Source organism: Thermobia domestica, chromosome 18, assembly GCF_964235325.1.
Source record: "Thermobia domestica chromosome 18, izTheDome1.hap1.1, whole genome shotgun sequence".
Taxonomy (NCBI): Eukaryota; Metazoa; Arthropoda; class Insecta; order Zygentoma; family Lepismatidae; genus Thermobia; species Thermobia domestica.
Window position 1 is genome coordinate 174874381 of NC_137471.1, and position 21177 is coordinate 174895557.

General features: G+C 35.8%; 1 protein-coding gene across 5 annotated transcripts in view; it reads right to left on the bottom strand.

Moving 5' to 3' along the window:
- LOC145674935 (uncharacterized) overlaps nucleotides 1–21177 on the bottom strand; it is a 75878-nt gene that overhangs the window by 45598 nt on the left and 9103 nt on the right. For all 5 annotated transcript variants that reach the window (XM_081745191.1, XM_081745193.1, XM_081745194.1 and 2 more), the window contains exon 2: nucleotides 7084–7355. In XM_081745191.1, the coding sequence (XP_081601317.1) occupies nucleotides 7084–7350 (267 nt within the window). In that variant the 5' untranslated portion in view covers nucleotides 7351–7355. The remainder of the gene's footprint in view (nucleotides 1–7083; nucleotides 7356–21177) is intronic.

Consider the following 21177-nt stretch of genomic DNA (forward strand, 5'->3'; position numbering starts at 1 on the left):
AGAGTTCTTGATTTTATGATTCATTTTCTTCTTTGTTTCTGCAAAAAAATTCATGGTTTAGAAAGTCACTGTTTTTATCTGACGATTTCCCAAATACCAAGAAACGAATAATCTCAGAATTTTCTTTTTCTTTTTTTTAATAGTACACAGATGCTATTAAATTGTTACTAAATGGGAATTCACGTACCAAAACAGGGATTCAGCGCACGTTTAATAAATTGGTCATAGTATGTTCCAAACGAACTCTACAATTGAAATAAGAGCTTGTTTCTTTTAGGGTTAACACGAACTGTATCATGGTCTTTTTTAATATTGTGGAAACGTAACCTTTCCGTAATTTCATTTATAATCGCATCGAAATGTGCGATCATCAACTTTTTTATCTGTTCGAACTTTTTATCATAGGACATATCTAGTGCACATAACACATATCTAGGGCTTAGATTTTCATAAGCTTTTATCCCTATCATTGACAAAACAAGTTCCCTTTTCTGTTACGGCAAGAGCGTTGATATGTACATTTGTTGGCAACATTGCAATTACGACTGTGCTTCTTTATCAACATCTACATTAAAAAGCTGTAGTGAAGAAAACGAAGCCATATTACTTCTTCTCTTACTGAAATTCTTCACTTCTATTATTTGGAAATGTGAATTCACATTTAAACTGCGCCAAGTGTTGTTTCACAGAATGCAATCAATTAAAACGTTCTGTTAATGAGACAAATGATAGAAGAGCTAGCCAGCTCAATCTTGCTGTTAATTTACTTTACTTAACTCTAATCAAAAGTAATTTAAACATAATTCAATAACGTATTATGTGGAACGAACCAATCACCTATAACATAAAACTTACATACTTAATTATTCTTCTTTACTACAAGAGCATTTCTGGTCCAAATCTACACACAACACACGTTCTCCTAAATCAACAAATATACACAGAAACTCTCAGAGTTATAGCAACTGAATCGCGCAATTACAAAAACACTTGGCTGATACTTTATTTCCTCAACACTTAAAAGACAACAGTTGAGGCTATCTCGTCTCGCCAGTGTCCTGAAAGTGATTTCTCGTCTTGAATTTGCATTTGCTTCTACTGGAAGACCTCTGTTTCGTCTCGTCTCTTAGGGCAACCCAGAGCCCCCCACCCCACCATTTTCTTCGCGTCAGAGCTTATGACCATATGTACTACCAACGCGGCTAAGTAGACGGAAGTATAGCCATTTCTTGGAGAACGTTCTCTCTATGCTGCTGGATGATATTCCATTGAAGACGAGGGGCCCGTATAGTATGTACAGGATGGGGCTTCTGCCCATTTCTTTAGAGAGGCACGTGCTGTTCTGGATGTTAACTTCCGCAAAAGATAGACTGGACGTCGCCCCAGTTGCGTATCAGCCGGCTTTCCTAACTTGAAGCTCTCCACTATTATTTGTGGGGACATGTGAAATCCATTGTATACAAGACACCTTACATGAACGTATTCAAGCGGTGTTCACACACAATAGAAAAATGCCCGTATGTGAGACTCCATGCGTCGCCTTATGCCGTATAGGCTAAAGGAGACGGTGATGATAAGAAATGAATGAAATGGTTGAATGAAGAAAGTGGGAAGAAACGGAAGAACCCCGAGAAAATCCACGCACACGGTGTTTGTCCACCTCAAAGCCCACTTGGCGCGAGCTAGGATCGAACCAGGGACCCCACGCGCCAGATGCATGCTTCGCCTTATCTGTGTCTATTTCTAGGCCAACGGTTAGCACTTCACTGTTGTACTGCCATTCTGTGTTCCATTAAGTGGCATCAACACTGTCTCTGTGTTTTCCTTGTTCTCCCTTATTGGCAAACATTTCAGAGCCATCTAGCGGGCAAACTATCAACTTTTCACCTGTAGTTTTCAGGAACCTATATTTACTCGGGTCGAATTAAGAGCTTTTTTTAAAAAAAAAAGCCTGTTAAAAAAAATAAAAACAGGAAGGGAAGGGTATCATGTCATGTTCCTGAGTATATGTTGTACTTCTTTAAACAGGCTTTACAGAATATGTTTTTTTCACCATTTGATAATGTTTCTTCGCAAACAGTCCGTTACTTGATAACAAATGACTTGTAAGACTCCTCTTTTGGATCAAAAACAACGTATATACAACAAAAACATTTTGTCGACTGGTTTCATTGATTAACTAACAGAATGTTCATGGTGTTGATATGAGTCATGATCGCCGACAAACAGGTAACATATTTTGTTTGGACTTAACATGTGATTCATGCACCCTTTCCTCTTTTCACGTAACTCCTGAAATTCCACGAAAATATTTCAATTAATAAAGAACCAATATTGGACTAATCTTGGTATACGTATGTCATATAGTAAATGCCGAAATTTTCAATGGAAACTCTCATCTTTCTCAGGGGCTCTTTCTTAAAACATCAATAACAAATTTATCACATGACAGCCACACATCGTTGAAGTAAAAATTATCAAAAGAAAACGTTTCTTCTTTATTAAAAATATGTACAAAAACTCGCTGCTGATAATATCGGGTTATCTGCACATATTTTTATTATAGAAGTAACGTTTTTGTATTGATACTTCAGTACCTCAACGACGGATGCTATGTGATGTGATAAATTTACTATCGATAACTAACACTAAAAATACAAATCGCTGAGCAAAGCAACGCTTATGAAATAATAAATGTGCGACAGTTTCGCCAACTAACTGAACATATTTATTATTTTTAAAGAAACGTTGCTTTGCTCAGCGATTTGTATTTGCTGGGCGATTTGTCTTTACTCAGCGATTTGTATTTGCTCAGCAATTTGTATTTCAATACAAATGAATTTGTATTTCAATACAAATGTACTGAATTTGTATTTCAATATTTCAATACAAATATATTGAATTTGTATTTCAATTTGAATTTGCTCAGCGATTTGTATTTTTAAATAAACGTTGCTTTGCTCAGCGATTTGTATTCAAGATAGCAAAGCTAGTACGAATCAGTTAGTTACTATCGATGTTTTAAGAAAGTCACTGAGGAAGATGGGAGTTTCACTGAAAATTTTACTATGACAGACATATATCACATGATTATTCTAAATGAATAATTGTAATCATGCGTCAGATTAGTTCCTTAAGATGTTAATAAAGAACTAATTTAAACTTCCAAACCAAATCAGTGACCACTTCTGAAGTCAAAATTCTACTTTGAAGGAAATAAATTTAGTGAATGAAACTTAGAAAATAAAAAACCTAATAACTCTACGATCTACGCGTTTATATGCAGGGATGGTAGAGATATGCACTAACTTCCCAAACATGCATTATATGCACTGTAAAACTTTGTTATTTTATCTGCAAAGAAACTGTAAGATATATATATATATACAGGCTGCTTCAAAACAACGCCGACAACGTTTGGGAGGTATTCCTAACACCAAGATAAGACAAAAAGTATAGACTAACCTGGGTGAACAAATGCTTCCTTTCGGAGTTATAGGCTGCCGAACAAACATGTGCGCTATCTAAAAATACATATTTCAGAATCCTAAGGTACTCACGCAACAATTCTTATAGAGGTGGTTGGTGAGTACTTCAGATTATATGCCCGTAGAAAAACTCCCTGTATTTTTGGATAGCGCACATATTGGTTCCTAAGTGAAGTCTTGACCCGACTACAGTAAGTCCCATAGTTTTGGAGCTATGGACCTTTAAAGTTCACTTTTTCATGTTTTCGACAGTCCTTAACTCTGAAAGGAAGCATTTGTGCACCCAGGTTGGTCTATACTTTTTGTCTTATCTTGGTGTCAGGAATCACCTCCCAAACGTTGTCGGTGTTGATTTGAAACACCCGGTCCATACTAAGATATCACATTAAGGGGAAAAAATGCAACTATGCAAAAATCTGAAGTTTAGTTAATAGAGATTAACTTTCCGATTAAACGTTAGAAACACTCAACCACAATAAGGAAAGCTATACTTTTCACTTATAACGCGTGATTAATGACTCTCACATACAAGTGGTATAACTGGAAACTCAAAAATGTTCCGTTTTACTTCAAAGTTGTTTTTCTATACCGGACCTATTGAATATGGAGTCCTTTTGTCACTCAACATACATCGGACCTGCAGTCAAGTTATTGCCATATACGTAATAGCATATCACGATTGACTGATAACAGCTTCTGTGAGACCACTATGTACGGTGCGTAGGAAAAGTATAAGGCGTAATGTCTGAAGAACATAGAGGCCAAGAAGAAAGCTCATTAATGGCACATGAACCTATCTGTTTGGTAGTTGCTTATTAAGGTCACTTCTGTCTTTTCTGTGAAGACAGGGAAGAAAGAAGATCTTGTAATAAAATTAAACCTTGGGTGTCCAATTTAAAGTTTGCCAAAAGCCATGTATGTTACATATGGTACGAAATCTCTGTGACTGTTTCCTCATCGAACAGAAAGGAGACGTAAACTTTCTCAAGAGCTACAAAGCAAAACATGTTTACTTCGGGGAAGTTGAACATATGCTCCTCGCAGGCACGAGGCCTTTCCATCCTCAGAACCTATTATTACTCCGATTACTCACTTTACTACAGAGATGGAGGAAACCCCAGAATATTTGACATGAAAGTTTTTATCATTTTCTATAAAAACTCTTTTCTTAGGAAAGAAAAATAAATACCGGACGTTTTTAACTTTCATATTCAACTATCTCCTTTGTTTCTCTGTAATAGATTAAAAAATTGCCTTTACAATATGAAATACTTGTAGGTGTATGTTCAATCTGGGAAGCAGTAGAAACCTTGATCGGTTTTCAAACTGGCATTGCATTTTCCTGCTAGCTAGATTACCTAACCCAACTTATTATTGGACTGTTTTGGTTCCCTGACCATCTTTTTCTTACCTGAAAGTTATACATTTTATCACATGTGTCTTTTGAGTTGCATAAATTCTAACTGGTAGGCAAGAAAATAATACCAGGGGAAAAAACAGACATAAACGTTTTCTTCTATCCCTAATTACGCTTATATTATGTTCGCAATGCGAGACATTTTTGCTGTGAACTTCAAATATTCCATTTGAAAAGCCTAAGTTCCGTTCGCAAAATTAAAAGATATCAACTACGGTACCATACTATGTATGTTAAAAGCCTAGCACTATGATGGCCAATTCCGGAATTTTTACTTTCCGGACGGAATTTTTCTGAAATCCGGAAAGTGAAATTTCCGATTCCAAAAAATAAATTTTCCGGAATCCGGGTTCCCGAATTTTTTGGCCATCCTTACCTCGTCCGGTAGTAAAATTCACTATTTACAGAATGCCTTCTTTCTTTACTATTATATTATAAAAATGAAAAGAAATCTTAAAAGTTTTACGTCCCTCTGTTATGTCGGCTAGGCTAGAGATGGTGGTGATGAGAAATGAATGCAATGGTGGAATGAATAAAGTGGGAGAAAACAGGAGAGCCCGGGAAAAACCCACTAACTCCGTGTTTATGCACCACAAAGCCCACTTGGCATATTGTTATATCGTGTCAATCTGTTTGACGTGGAAATCTTGGGAATAGCATAAAGGTTAACTTCCTCTGGAATTTTAAAGACTTCCCATAAGTTGCAAATAATTTGTAGGAACTGAAAACACATGTGGTCAACCGTTTTGCCTTTATTTTCCTGATTCTCGAAAACTTGGCTTCCTCCACCCCCTAGTACGCACTAATCAGTTATTTTGTAATTACAATCGGAAAAGAGAGATGATTTGTTCTTTTTTCCTTGACCTTTCTCTTTTAAAAAGGCTCAAAATTTAGCGCGCAAGACAAATCGTGCCCTTGGACTCCCCCGTCTTCCATTCTTCTGTCTTCTTATGATCTACAGGGCAGTCGGACGTAACACAAAAAGTGTCATTCCATTTCACAATGGATTCCTTGAAACCATCGGTTTCATCAGATCTTGTACGCTGTCGCATCAGATCTTGTACGCTGTCGCAGAAAGGAAACCCCTTCATTTGACGACGGTTTCAGCATGTGTGATAAGAGTAATTGGTTGAGATAAGATAAGAATGCAAACGTTTACGCACAATCTTCGACGCATTCAGGTGCGAAATGTCTTCCTTGTTGGTTCTAACAATGGATTTTTGGGACTTCTGCATATTCTTGCGTCCAGTCGTAAAAAATAAAATTAAATTTTAAAAAAAAATTCAAAAACAATGTAATGATAGTAGTGAAACTTAGAAACCTCCCCGCACCTTCAAGACTGAATTTTCAAAATGGTTATCCCTAAAGCATGTAGCTGGCAAAGATTAGTTATCAACAAATCGAAATTGTTACGATTTACAAAATAGTTTTATAGCGTGATAACGAACCCACAAACGGATATCCTCTTTTATATAAATAATTTATTTAGATCCAATCACAGGGTATCTACTAAAATTCCAAAATGAAATTTCATAACTTTTTCGTGACCTTTTCTTTACCAAACCCATAAAATTTCATAAAATTCGAAAACTAATAACAGTACATATATTCTTTAGCACTTATATTTATCCTAACTCTACTTTCAAAGACTGTTCCCTTGAGCGATAAAAACTTTGTGTCTTCTTACACCACTTTTAGTATATTCAGTGTATATAGTCTGTTTTTCCGGTAACTAACCAACAGCAAACACTCACAAATCCACTAATCTTAAAATTACACATCTAAATAGACATAAATTGACAAATCCTTAGAAATCCTTTTAAAATGTCACATTGAATTTACACAGTTGTATTGATGGATTCTGTCTGTCTTTAAAGTTGAAGCCGCGGTGGCTCAGTTGTAGAGCGTTTACCTCTGGTGCATAGGGTCCTTGGTTCGATCCCAATTCACACCAAGTGAACATTGTTGTGGACAAACACCGTGTGTGTGGACTTTCTCGGGATTCTCCCGTTTTCTCCCACTTTATTCATTGCACTATTTTATTCATTTCTCATCATCACCGTCTTCTTTAGCCTACCCGGCATAACCATGGGACGTAAAGCTTACAAGATTTCGTTTCTCTCTCTCTCTTTTTAACATGATCATGGTAAGTACATTATAATAGCAGTGAACTCTTACCTGTTTAAGATACTTCATTTTACTGAAGTACCGCTCTGAATTTACATTGTAAAGACAATTTTCTACAGGACAATGATATTCTATGGCCGCATTGTCAGCATCAACGCTCCCATGCAACTTTGCCTTGTGATGTTTCCTTAATACATGCATAGTCAAATTGGATGTGCTAGCAAAAATTTGTCCACAGCCTTCCGCTGGGCATTTCACGTCTTTCTCTATCGTATCCAGCTCCTCTGGTTTCGGACATATTTTCCTCACTGACAACATTTTGGCTAAAAGATAAAAAGAAAATATGAAAAGCCTCCACCAATAAAATAATTAACATATGAAACAAAATTTTAAATCAGAATATATCAAAGTTAAAAAAAAAAGTGAATAAATAAATAAATAAATAAATAATACGATTACTATTCCTTGAAAAAACAAAATACAAAAAACAATATCTTTACAAAATGCACTAGAAAGGATTTTTATTTTGGGGCGGGGGTAAAATGAAAACATGAGACTATGATCAAAGGAATTGGGCGCACTTTCTGAAGTTGAGGACAAAATGTTTTTATGGATGGAACATTAAATTGAACCTAAATTCTTTTATAGAACACGTGACTAGTTTTCGATATCTGGATAGTATTATTAGTACTGATATGAAATGTGAAAGGGAAATAAAAGCAAGGATACGAATGGTGAAAGAAGCTTTTAGGAGGAAGAAAATACTATTTTGTGAGACCTTCAATAAAGAGTTGAGAAAAAGATGCATAAAGTGGTAACTGAGTTGTATTGTATTGTATTGTATGGGTCAGAAACACGGACATTACACAAAGATGATGAAAAATGACTGGAAGCTTTCGAAATGCGGGTGTGAAGAAGAATGGAGCGAATCAGCTGGGTCGAGCGGAAAATGAATGAGAGGGTATTAGTAATGGTGGGGGAGAAAATTCAAAGTTTTAGATGTTATTAAGAAGAGGAGAATCTGGTTGAGACATTGGATAAGAAAGAACTGTATTAGGTGGGGCATGCTAAAGGATATGGTGGCAGGAAAGAGAGGAAGGGGCGAAGGACACTACAGTTGATGAACGATATCAAAACAAAGACATCGTACGTGAAGACAACAAAGAAGTTAGCTGAAGTCCATGGAGCATGGAAGCTTCTGAGTTGCAGCAAGTGACCTGCTTATAATGATAGAATACTTATGATGATGAATTGTTTTAATTTTAGTGCCATTTCAATCCCATTTAGTCTTCATTTTACACCAGGGTGAAAAAAAAAAACATGATTTTTTTAAAAAATAATTTTTGTTGATTTTTTTTTAAATCAAATCTTTCTCCTTGTATAATACAAGTCGCGAACAGAAGAGAGAAAATTAGGAATTAGTATTACATGTTAATCATAACATTTAATTGAAAGCATTGGGATTGAATTTTGAATTAGGGGTAGTTGGGGTAAGGGGACACGTTTTGCAACTTTCAACTATTGTGCCAGTAATAGTTTTCGGATTATCAAACTGAAAGTATGGTCATATTAACTTTGGTTTGTACACTTGATAAGCATAGGGTCCATTTTGAAGCAACGTTACTTGTTCCACAATAAAATGTTTATTAAAAATCAGTTACTGTCCCCACTTACCCCGCTTTTTGGGGTGAGTGGGGACAACCCTGTTTTCTCCCATACGTTAATGTGTGCAATAAAGAAGGGAAAGTGGGGGCAGAGTACATGTTGTCTATTGCTGATAAGTCCTAGTTTCATATTTCTGCTGCAGTTCTAGCCAGAGATACAACATTTTGAAAATAGTAATGTGGAAAATGTAGAAAACACCAAGTAATGTCCATATTTCAAAAATATGTTTTATTTTGTTCAGAAAATTCTGATATTAGAAATATTTGCTGGACATCATTTACTTCTCTCAGAAACATTGAAATAATGAAAAATATGTGATTACGGTTTGCTCTGAGCCTTGATATTTGGTACGGGGAAAGTGGAAACAAACAAAACAAGCTTTAGTCTAGTACATAAAAAAGAGCTCCTGATGAGGTACGTCTCTGGACTATGATAACCAAACACTAACAAATCTACTGGTGCCTAAAAGTTCTAAAAATGGACAAATAAGAATGAAAGGCTACTCTCTGAAGCTTACGTAGATTTATAGATCGTTGCCTTAAAAAGTTATGACTATTACTGAGCATTCAATTTTTATCATCTCTTTTTAGCCGTACAATGTTTTTCCGGGTGCTTCTGTGACAGTTATCTCAGGATAGCCAAACGCTTCAAGATCTACCAAAGTTGATCGCATGCTAAAACTTGGACCGTTTTTGGCATAGATCTTTTTTTTTTCCTTTTACACTCTTTATATTAGTTAAAACCACTCTACCAGACGAATGGACTATATCCACATTCTTCAAATTTGTAGAAACTGTTTTAATACTTTTTTACCAGATTTTAGAAAACGCCCATGTCCCCACTTACCCCAACTACCATAATCCCCAATCGTTAACCTATTTCAATCCCAAACAATGTTTCTTAAGGAAAAAGTACAGCAACTTTATCAACATGACACTCTTTTCTTCACAAAGTTACTGATATTTGGCAGGGGCACATCTTTAAAAAATCGGAACAAGCTTGCGGCACGAAATACATATAAAATTTTGCCTAAAGTTTAAAATCTTAAAAAAAAAAATGGAGAGGGGATTGGACCCCTCTAAATACGCCCCTATTATCCGGGAACAAACAAACAGATGCGCACACGAAAGAATTTTCACCTTAAATGTCCACGGTGATTTCTCCGTTCGAATAGTTAACGATTTACAAACTCTATGTTACGAAGGGAAGAAACCAGGATTGTCTTGTTACCCGCTCAAAACAGGATTTTCCCTAATCATCCTTTACGTGACACTTTTATACTGTGCTGTACATACATTTGAGTCTCATTTTATTATGATCATTATCTTCCATAATCGAAATAAGTAAAATCCCGTTTCTGTTTTATTATTTTAACTTTAAATTAATTTATTTCGGAATTTCATTTAAATCAACGATTTTTATTTAAAAAAAAAATAAGTGATTTAAATCAGACTGATTTAAATCAATCTATCCTTTTTACACTGCAAAAGAAATATAATTTTTTTTTTTTTTTTTTTTTTTTTTGTTCTTATTTACTTTTCAGTCTTTCTTCAATAACCTATAACCAATTCTTATTATCGAGATTATCTTGTAATCGATATTAGAAGCGCCATATAAAGGTGTCGGACCATCACCAGAGAAATGAAAGTCATACGAGTAATGTAAACACATTTTCTCATCAAGAATGAAATGGTCAAAGAAGAATGATGCAACAGATGATTGTACAATCAAAGATCCCAAACAATTACGAGATATCCCCAAAGTGGCAGCCATATCATTACTTGTATAATTTATTCTTACGTGCAATTAATACCTCCGCCATGTAAATATACTCGCAATAATTTTATTAATTCTAGAGTTAAACGATAACCAACAGGGTAAAGTACTGAAAATGTTGTCATCCGATTTTTATATATAACGTATGTACAAAATTTCAGACCTCTAATTAGTAACAATGTTCATGAAATTTAGTCACAACACACAGACCTAACGAAAGCATTGTAATAAAGAAGTGCTGTTTTGAATATATTTTACCTGCTTAACACTTCAGTTTTATGAAAGATACGCCTGAAACAATATAGGACGACATATTAAGTAATTATTTATAATCTCTCTATATAAAAGAAGTGTTGACTGAATGAGTAACTGACAATCAACGCTTGACCTAGAAATTTGGACAGGGCATTGAATTTGTGATGTAAGGTACCACTAAGGAAGGATTTTTGGAAATTCCATGGGGAAGGGGGAAATAGGAGTGGTAATTTTATATATATATAAACATATCTAGAAATCTCTTAGGTTGGACTTCTCATTTAAAATAATCAAGACAAGTATTTCAGCGTATGTTTATATTTGACCTAAAAGGGAAAAAAATGAGGTAGGAGCAATTACTATAAGATGGCCATATCTTGTATCGTCCAACACACTATGCAGACAATGCGCGTCAACACAATTTTTAAGAAGTATCAAAGTGTAGGAAGGACATAATAGGAGAACCAGAGCTCCTTCGTGGCTAAGCGGTAAGCGTACGCGCCTTTGGCGTGGGAGACCCGGGTTCGATTCCCGGCGGGAGCTCATGTGGTTCGGATGCCATGTTAATCAGTAGGTCCGCGTCTCATATTGCCTCGTTGCTGAACGGGACGTTAAACTCAAAATCAACTCAACAACAATAGGGGAACCAATGCTACGCAAAGGACCACAAATAATGAATCTCTCCTACCACAACAATATGTATTTTATAATGAATCACTCAAAACTGCACAGTTACTTATTTCAATATTCAAAGAGATATCCCATTTTCCCACGTGAACAGTTCCATAAAGCTACAACACGACACCAACATTCGATTCTTCTGCCAGCCACAATATTTCAACTAGTAATTATTACAGTATTTACCCCTATGTTTAATTTGATATAACTTGCAATAACGCTGAATTGATATAAATATACCTTGTTTTTAATCGAATCAGGGATAAGTAGAGACGTACAGAAGACAATGAAGTATATAATGACACAGTATGAATATACAGTGCAATTTTCTAAGTAGCATGGTGAACATGGAAGTAGCTGGAATTTAGTATTTTATGAAGCATGAGTGTAAAATACGACTATCTACTCTCCCACATGATAAAGATCGCATGGAGTTAGACATATTAGTGGTTTCATAAGATATTTAAAACAACTTTAAAGAATACGACTAATTGACACTGCGAGAAAATAACGTATCTAAGACAGAAACTTCAGTTAATATAATTGTTTCTATGCTGATGAGCTTCTTATTACAATACCGAAAAATGAAATGAAATCTTTGTTTTACGTCCCACGGTTATGCCGGTTAGGCTAAAGAAGACGGTGATAATGCGATGAGTGAAATGATGGAATGAAGAAAGTGAGAGGAAATGGGAGAACCCCGAGAAAACCCACGAGCACGGTGTTTGTCCACAACAAAGTCCACACGGCGCGAGCTGTGATCGAACCAGGGACCACGAGCACCGGATGTGAACGCCCTACCACTGAGCCACCGCGCCTCCTATTACAATAACAATACCAATTCCCTGACGTGATATTATTTAAAACAAAAAACGAATATATATCAATTATCAAATGACTTGAGTGTGGCGTAAGTAGATACAAAATCACGAAATTAAACAAGTTCCAAATTTTCTTTGAAGTTATTATTCCAAAATTGTACGTGTTCGTTATCAGTTCCAAATAGCACTAGAAACGTTACTGCTATAGATATCTTCACGTTAGGTTGTTAGTAATTCAACTTCCGGCCGAAGGAAAGAAATCAATTCCAAAATACCAGAATGACGCAATAGATGCACATGTGACTAACGTCGAAACATTATCTTTCAGAATCAGAAAAATTGTACGGCATGCAAAAGTTTTAAATATACGAATAAAAAGTATATTACCTGAAGGTTGCATATTTCCTGTCTGAAGAAGTAATATTGTTTGATTTGATTAATAAAGCGCTTTGATGGTTTACTAAATAGACACGTTGGGAGCATAGACGAATACGTAAACAACTATGTTCATTAATATTACAACCAATTATTTACTCCTATATTTTTATTTAAATTCCTCCTCACTTTCCACTATATTTGATAATCATTACATTCGCCTGCCCCTTTTATTTACAGTTCTACCTGCAAAATATGCAGCATTGTTTACATAGCTCCGAATCATCATCATTCATTTCAGTTCAATGACGTCATGCACTCGTCCTTTCCTGCCTCATCAGTTGTCGACTCTTAATTGGCTGACGTTATCTTTGAACTTCTACAAGCATTGCGTTCTAATTTTAATAATTAAAATATACGATTATATTAAAATAATCGAAATAATAATGATATAACTTTATAATTCACGTTAATTACTAAATAAATACAATATGAATGTTTTCTTTGTTATGCTTCTTCTCGCTCCACTGCCATCCCGTGATAAGAAAAGAAGGGACGCAGGTGATTTTCACAGCGGCGTATAGGCTGGGTTATTCAGATTGTTACAGCGCTCAGGAAGAGGGATGTGGGTGTGTACGCTTCGCGAGAGAAAAAATGACTGACAAAAAAACCACCATTACAACAAGTTTCACAGCTTATTGATATTTGTCCTAGGAGGGAAGGGGTGAGGGCTGCAATTATTATAATAAGATATCCATATCTCGAAAACCCTTAAAGTTAGAGACATGAAGATTGGTGTTTCGAACTTTTCGAAGAACGAAATACACTGCCCATAGTAACACGTACAGGCATTGGTTAGTTATGTTAAAAACAAAATCTAAAGATTGGCTTCCTCTGATCTAAACTAATGCGCGCCTTTTGTCCACGGCATCCCGAGTTCGATTCCTGGTAGAATATCCTTGAAAGTTGAACGCACTACTGTGATTCGCATTCAGGGTTGGACCCACCTGAAAAAAAAAAAAAAAAAAAAAAAAAAAAAAACCAACTGGGTTCTCGACCTTTCTGTTAGTGTATTACATTAGTCAACAAGATTTTGGCACAGAAATGAAAATGCATGATTCTAATAGAACTTTTCACATACTATTCGAATCTGCAATCAGTTTTTCCACATCACCCTCAGTTTCCCCATGACAGTTTCCCCGTTTCTTTCTTTCTTTTTTTACAATTTTTGTACCTGTAGCTCGGGTACCCTTATGTATGTAAACATACAAATTTATACTTAGTAAGCCCTCTAAGTTTCATAAAAATCGCATTTTTCTTTCTAGAGAAATAAACATATTCATATAAAATTACATTCATTAGTGCAGATAAAATCACATATAACTTCCACGAAAATTACAATATAAGCACGGTTTATACCTCATTGAACTTCCAATAAAACATATTTTCAATGATGTGTACACCATGCCGCCATTTTTGTATGAGGAAATTTCTAGAAGGATTTTGTTGGAAATTCCCTCCAAAAAGCTTTTTTTTTTTTTTTTTTTTTTTTTTTTTGTCTCAACTTGCTATTTGTATATAGTGATACAGAAAGATGAACTGCACTAAAACATAGTTTTATGTCTACTTAATAAATAATGCTAATTTCATGTGAATCGCATTATTCTGTCTAGAGATATAAACTATTGTGTCTATTTTTAAGTAATAAAAAATATACTATGCAAGACTTTTACCAAACACAAAAACCTAACGTTGACGTATTATTGTCGGCACATAGATGGATACTCAAATGCAAGCACAAATACACGCATGCTTTTTGTGGAAAATAAGTCGCTTTTTAATATTTTGATCTGGCAACAATGCATAAAAAAATTGATGACTCACGTAGCCTGATGACTGTTAGTAGCGTTCAGTGACGGTCCAAGCTGGACGTGTTTTAGATGTGGCCGCGTGTAAGTTGAAGTGTTTGTGCATTGTGGAGTTCGAATAGATTGTGTTGTGTGGTAATGCAATGAGTTAGATTACGTTTGTGCTGCTTCATGATTGATGGAGTGTAGATTCGTGTGTATGTGTGTGTGATACCTTACAGGATACAAGATGCCGAGGAAGTGTGTAAATCACCCGGAGAATTTCTGTTATGTATATGGGGAGCTGACATTTAAATCGCAACGTCGATGTTTTACTCCACTTGTGAGGAAGTGTTATCAGTTATATTTTGGTTGCTGTGTAGGAGACCACGATAAGAATTGGACTCCTCACTACATTTGTTGTACTTGCGTGAAACGTCTGACTGGGTGGGCAAATGGTGAACGAAACATGAACTTCGCAGTACCGATGATCTGGAGGGAACCAAAAGATCATTCTTCAGACTGCTACTTTTGTATGACACAGATAAAAGAAATAACCAGTAAATCTAAGAACACAGTACAGTACCCTAATTTGCCATCAGCAATTAGGCCAGTTCCACATAGTGCAGAATTACCTGTACCAGTACCTCCTCCTCATCTTACGGTAAATAAGGATTACGTACTTGAGGCAACTACTGAAGTTCCAAATGAAGAAGATGATCCTACTTATGTAGGAAGCACATCTACATTGGATCCCCATCAGGGAAACTCAGGGTGAACTAAATGACCTCGTACGGGATTTAAAACTCTCCAAGATACAGATAGAACTTCTTGCTTCTAAACTTAAAGGCTGGAATCTGCTCCATCGTGACACTAAAGTATGTATTTTTCGAAACCGTTGTAAAGAGTTTCAAAACTACTATTCTCAAGAAAATGATTTAGTGTATTGTAATAATGTCTGTGCTGTGATGGATACACTCGGACATGCACATATAAGTACAGAGTGGAGATTGTTTATTGACTCTTCCAAAACTAGTTTGAAGGCTTCCTTTTGCACAATGGCAACAAATTTCCTTCAGTGCCTTTGGCTTATGCAACTAATATGAAGGAAACCTATGAAAACATCAAAATAGTGTTAGAAAGAATTCAGTATGAGAAATACAAGTTGACCGTTTCCTGTGATTTAAAAGTAATTTCTTTGTTAATGGGTTTGCAGCTTGGTTATACGAAATATTGTTGTTTCCTCTGCGAATGGGACAGCAGGAACAAAGCGGAACATTACATCAAGAAGGAATGGCCAAAGCGTGTATTAACTCCTGGACAAAATAATGTTGTTTATTCCTCACTGGTGAGCCCTGATAAGATAATTTTACCTCCTCTTCACATAAAGCTGGGGCTCTTCAAAAACTCTGTTAAGGCAATGGACAAAAGTAATGCAGGATTTTGTTACCTCAAGGAAAAATTTCCTCGGGTTAGTGACGCTAAAATCAAGGAAGGGATTTTTGTAGGCCCACAAATAAAATGTTTGATTCCTGACCAAAAAATTGAGGATCTCTTAACTCCGGTTGAGAAAGCAGCTTGGTGTTCATTTAAATGTTTAACAGAAAATTTTTTAGGAAACCAGAAAGCCCCAAATTACCGTGAAATTGTGAGTGATTTCCTGCAATCATTTAAAAAAAAAAAAAATGGGCTGCAACATGTCCCTTAAAGTTCACTTTCTAGACTCCCACCTGGATTTCTTTCCTGAAAACCTTGGTGTGTTAATGATGAGCATGAAGAACGTTTTCATCAGGACATTTCCTCCATGGAGAAGAGATACCGGGACAGTGGAGTTCACAAATGCTAGCTGATTACTGTTGGACACTCAAAAGAGATATTCCAGAAGCCAAACACAGAAGAAAGTCGACAACTAAAACATTTTAGTTAAAGTAAGTAAGTGTTCCTTTATTAAGATTATACCACACTTATTTTGTATTATTTATTAAGTAGACATAAAATTATGTTTTAGTGCAGTTCCTGTTTCTGTATCACTATATACAAATAGCAAGACCAAAAAAAAAAAAAAAAATCTTATAAACTACTTTTTGGAGGGAATTTCCAACAAAATTCCTCTAGAAATTCCCTCATACAAAAAATGGTGATACGGTGTATACATAATTGAAAATATGTTTTATTTGAAATCCAATGAGGTATAAACCGTGCTTATATTGTAATTTTCTTGGAAGTTATTTGTGATTTTATCTGCACTAATGAATATGGTAAAATGAACAGTACACATAGCATATTTTTATATAAATATGTTTATTTCTCTAGAAAGAATAATGCGATTCTTATGAAACTTAGACGGCTTACTAAGTATAAATCAAGCTAACATACAATATAATTTGTGTGTTTATATACATAAGGGTACCCGAGCTACAGGTATGAAAATGGTATTTAAAAAAAAGGAAATTTCCCGAAAATCCCTCTGTCACAGGAAAACTGAGGGTGATGGAGAAAAACTGATTGCAGATTCGACGTGAAAAGTTCTATTAGGATCAGATATTTTCTTCCATGTGCCAGAGAAAAAGTTTTTTTGTCGACTAGTGTTATTGGTACAATTACGGTGATCACATCGAAACTTATTTTTATCAGATTTTGAACTTTCTTTGGCGAATTATATGCTTTCATGTTAAAGTAGCCAACAACATTCAACATAAGACCTTTATAAAGTTCTAAATGCAATGAATGAATGAATTTTAAAAAAACTCAGCTTGAGATAATTATAGAACAAATTAATGTGTGGATTATGCTTACTTGAAGTATCGCCTATCTGAAGTAAAATAAGCAATTTTGTATTTTGGAAAATACTTTCCGTGAATAGTGTGCTTCCTAACTCTGAGCCGCCGAGGAAAGTTATCCCTCATACATTGACAATTTTAAGATCATAGGTGCCGGTACTAACAGTAAATATGAAAATACATTAGTAAAACTATTAGTATTGTTTCTTACATTTCACTGTAACAAAAGTATTCAGTAAAATTTGGTTTTCCAACTACAGCTCAGTACAGTCATTTGTGGCTACCCTTCAAATAAGCATTCTGTAGAATCAACACTACCAACAGCGTAAAAATTTTTGTCAAAATTAAGAAGCTTAATCCTCGGAGCTCCCAAGACTACGCAACGCTTACTATTTTAAGTGCTGAATTCAAACTTCAGTATTAATGGAAGTTTCGATGTACAGTACAGCAACCTACAACTTCAAGGAAAACCCGTCGTGAAAGAAGTGTTCGGGAAATTCCCGCAATTGAACCCACAAGGCATCGGAAGTGAATACTTCAGCAATAAAACTATTTATTTTATGCTGGAAGATACTTAACTTTATTTATGAAATTTTGAAACATTTACTTTAATAAAATATGAATTATAGGCCAATCTTTGTTTATTGTTTTAAAATAATTTTCAGGAAAGAACCGTCTTGCAACAAGTGCTCGGGAAATTCCCGTAATTGAAGGCACAAAGCATCGAAAGTGAACTTCAACAATAAAACCATTTATTTTACGTTGAAAAATATTTTATATAAGACATTTTGATGAATTATGTCTTAAATTGATATAGCTATTTGGTAACCATATTTGGCGAACGTCACAGTCCTTTGGGATGACTCGATCTACATTTGTTCGTTCGTGTGCCTGTACCACACAATGTTCAACTTTTGGTCTTTTAAATTTCAGGATACAAGCTTCGGCATACCAACGTAAAATTACAAAATGGCGCCTTTTTTTAAAAAAAGTAGCCGATATCCACGCTACAAAGGGCAGTTTTCGGTCTTTCAAGTTAAAATTTTCAAAATAGAAGCACGAGAGATTAAATTAGCTGTATATATTTTAGCGGCATAAAATTTTAAAATGGCGGCCATTATTCAAAATAGCGGGTATTCATGCTACAGGGTGCAATTTTCGAACTTTTTAAGTTGAAATTTTAAGGGTAGAAGCAAGGGCGCCGATTTCTCTGTAAATTTTGGGGGGCCTATTCAGATGCAGTTAAGGCATATATATATAAGGATTTTAGGACAAATTGCATTTCAATTATGCCAAATATTGTATATTCACAAATACAATGCAGGGGACCACATGAGCTTTGGGGGGACCGGGCCCCCTCGGCCCCCCAGGATCGGCGCCCTTGGATAGAAGCACAAGACATTCTAAATCTGCTGTATAGATTTTTTCGGCTATCCAATATATAATTTCAAAATGGCGGTTATTTTTTCAAAACAGCAGTGAATAAAAAATTGTTGCAAGTTGTGACAATGATAACCTTGAAGTGTAAATCATATTTTAACATTTTTACCCCAAAGACATTGAAATATTTCGAAAAAAAAAAAACAATTAAACCCGAAAAAACCCACATGGGCCCAGGTGGGTTGGGTTCTTTCAAAATTACCCGGTTTTTTTCAAACCCTGTTCGCATTCCATCTTAAATTGTAGATCCACGTTTCATACAGCCGCAGTGTTGAAAAAGGGGTGATGAACTCTAACTAACCAAAGTTAAAGGTGGCTACTGTAAACCGTGCGTAATTTAGTGAATATACAGGGTGTCCGAGAAGTCCTTCCCTGATTACAGAAATTGATAACTCAGGCTAGAAATAGGATAGAAATATGAAACTGGTGTTGAATTGTTTACAAACTATAAAAGTTTTTATCTGTGTTAGGTTTGTTCTGTTTTACCAAGTCTCAATTTTTTTTGTTTTAGGTTTGTAGTACGTAAGTAAGAAGCCCAAGAAGCCATGCCAACCAACCAGGAGAAGGCACAGTGTGTCCTGTGGTACCATGAGACACGATCACCAACCACGGTGCAGAGACAGTTCCAGACAACATTTGGGAGGACTCCACCTGATGTCAAGAGCATTAAAGCCTGGTATGAGAAGTTCAAGAACACAGGGTCGGTTGCTGACCTTCCGAGGTCTGGTCGACCAAGAACCTCAGCAGACACGGTGGAGGCTGTGCGGCAGTCTTTTCCTGTTCCTTTCCAGTATGCTGTTCCTCAGCTGCTTCAGTATCGCCCCGATGTCGTTTTTCAGCAAGACGGTGCACCACCTCATTGGGGTTTGGACGTCCGTGCCTATCTCGATAGGACATTTCCTGGGCGATGGATTGGTCGTGATGGACCAACAGCTTGGCCTCCACGCTCTCCTGACATAACCCCATTAGACTTCTTTTTATGGGGTTATGTCAAGGATGAGGTCTACCGAACACGTGTACCAGATCTTGAAACCCTGCAGCAACGAATAATCACAGTCGTTGCATCGATCCCTCCAGTGATGTTGGCTAATGTGTGGATGGAAATTGAATATCGCCTAGATGTGCTACGTGCTACCAAGGGTGCTCATGTGGAAGTGTACTGATGTGACCAAAACTTTGTAAACAATTCAACGCCAGTTTCATATTTCTATCTTATTTCTAGCCTGAGTTATCAATTTCTGTAATCAGAGAAGGACTTCTCGGACACCTTGTGTATATATTCATTTATCTTAAAAACTAAGAGACCGACGTTAATGAGGCTTGCATATTTTTTCGTGATAGCCGCAGAATGCTTACTAGTGGTGGGCACAAAAACCGGTTTTTCGGTTTTCAGAAAAATCGAAACCAGCTTTACGTAATTCAAAAAACGGTTTTTCGCCGAAACAGGTTTCTTTTTTTACCGGATCCGGTTTTCTTCAAATCGGTTCTAGTTTTTCCAAAATTTGTTATATTTCTGACCACAATAGTATTTCGTTGTTCTCCGGAAACCGATTCCGTTTCCAATGAAATAGTTTTATATGATTTCTAAAAATTTTCATTGAAACCAGTTTCGGTGAAAACCGAACCGGTTTTGGAGAAAACCGAAATGTCGTTTTTTGGATTCGGTTTTTCTAGAAACCGGTTTTGCCCATCCCTAATGCTTACAGGCTGCCTACCATATTTATACTCTATGGTTCTGACAAAGAACGCAAAATGTGTGCTTCGGATTCCACGTTAATCAGTAGGTCAAAATCTGATATAGCCTCGCTGCTGAAAGGGACGGTAAACTCAACTCAACTCAACTCAACTATGAACTTTTCCGTTTTAATTCACTTGATTCTTTTCATTTTCCATAAAATAGGGTAAACTTACGTTTTTAATTTTTATTTTTAATCTTCAACAAAATAACTTAATGAGGTTTTAATTAAAAAAAAAAAAAAACTTACAGACGACTGTTAAAACATTTTGGAGGAAGGAAAAGTGAGGATTTAACACAAAATGAAGCGAATTTAACGTTTTCCAGTGTGTGAAAGCGATTTAGTCTGTCTGCATTCCGGGAGAAAATCAGCTGAGAACTACCGGGTAAGAAACTCATTTTGGGGCTTTTCGCAATAACAAATTTCATGAATGAGAATCCTTACCTTTGTCATCGGGTTATTTATTTACATAAATACACACGGTTCTTCATTTTTAATTTGCATACTCATACTACGTAAGAATAGAAAAGCCAAGTTTAACTCTAGACAAAAGGAAATTGGTCCCAAGATGGGATATTATTAATAGTCACCTAGATTAACAAAATTAACCTGCAGCACATCGGTACCGATAGAAACAAAATGTTTTCATGAATTTTACCAAGTTTAGGTTGTTTCCTACAGTTCTATTACATAATTCTTTAAAAAAAATAATTCAAGTCAGTTGAACATATGGAGTGGATCTCTACATCAAAGAGCCCATGGATCAAAGAAT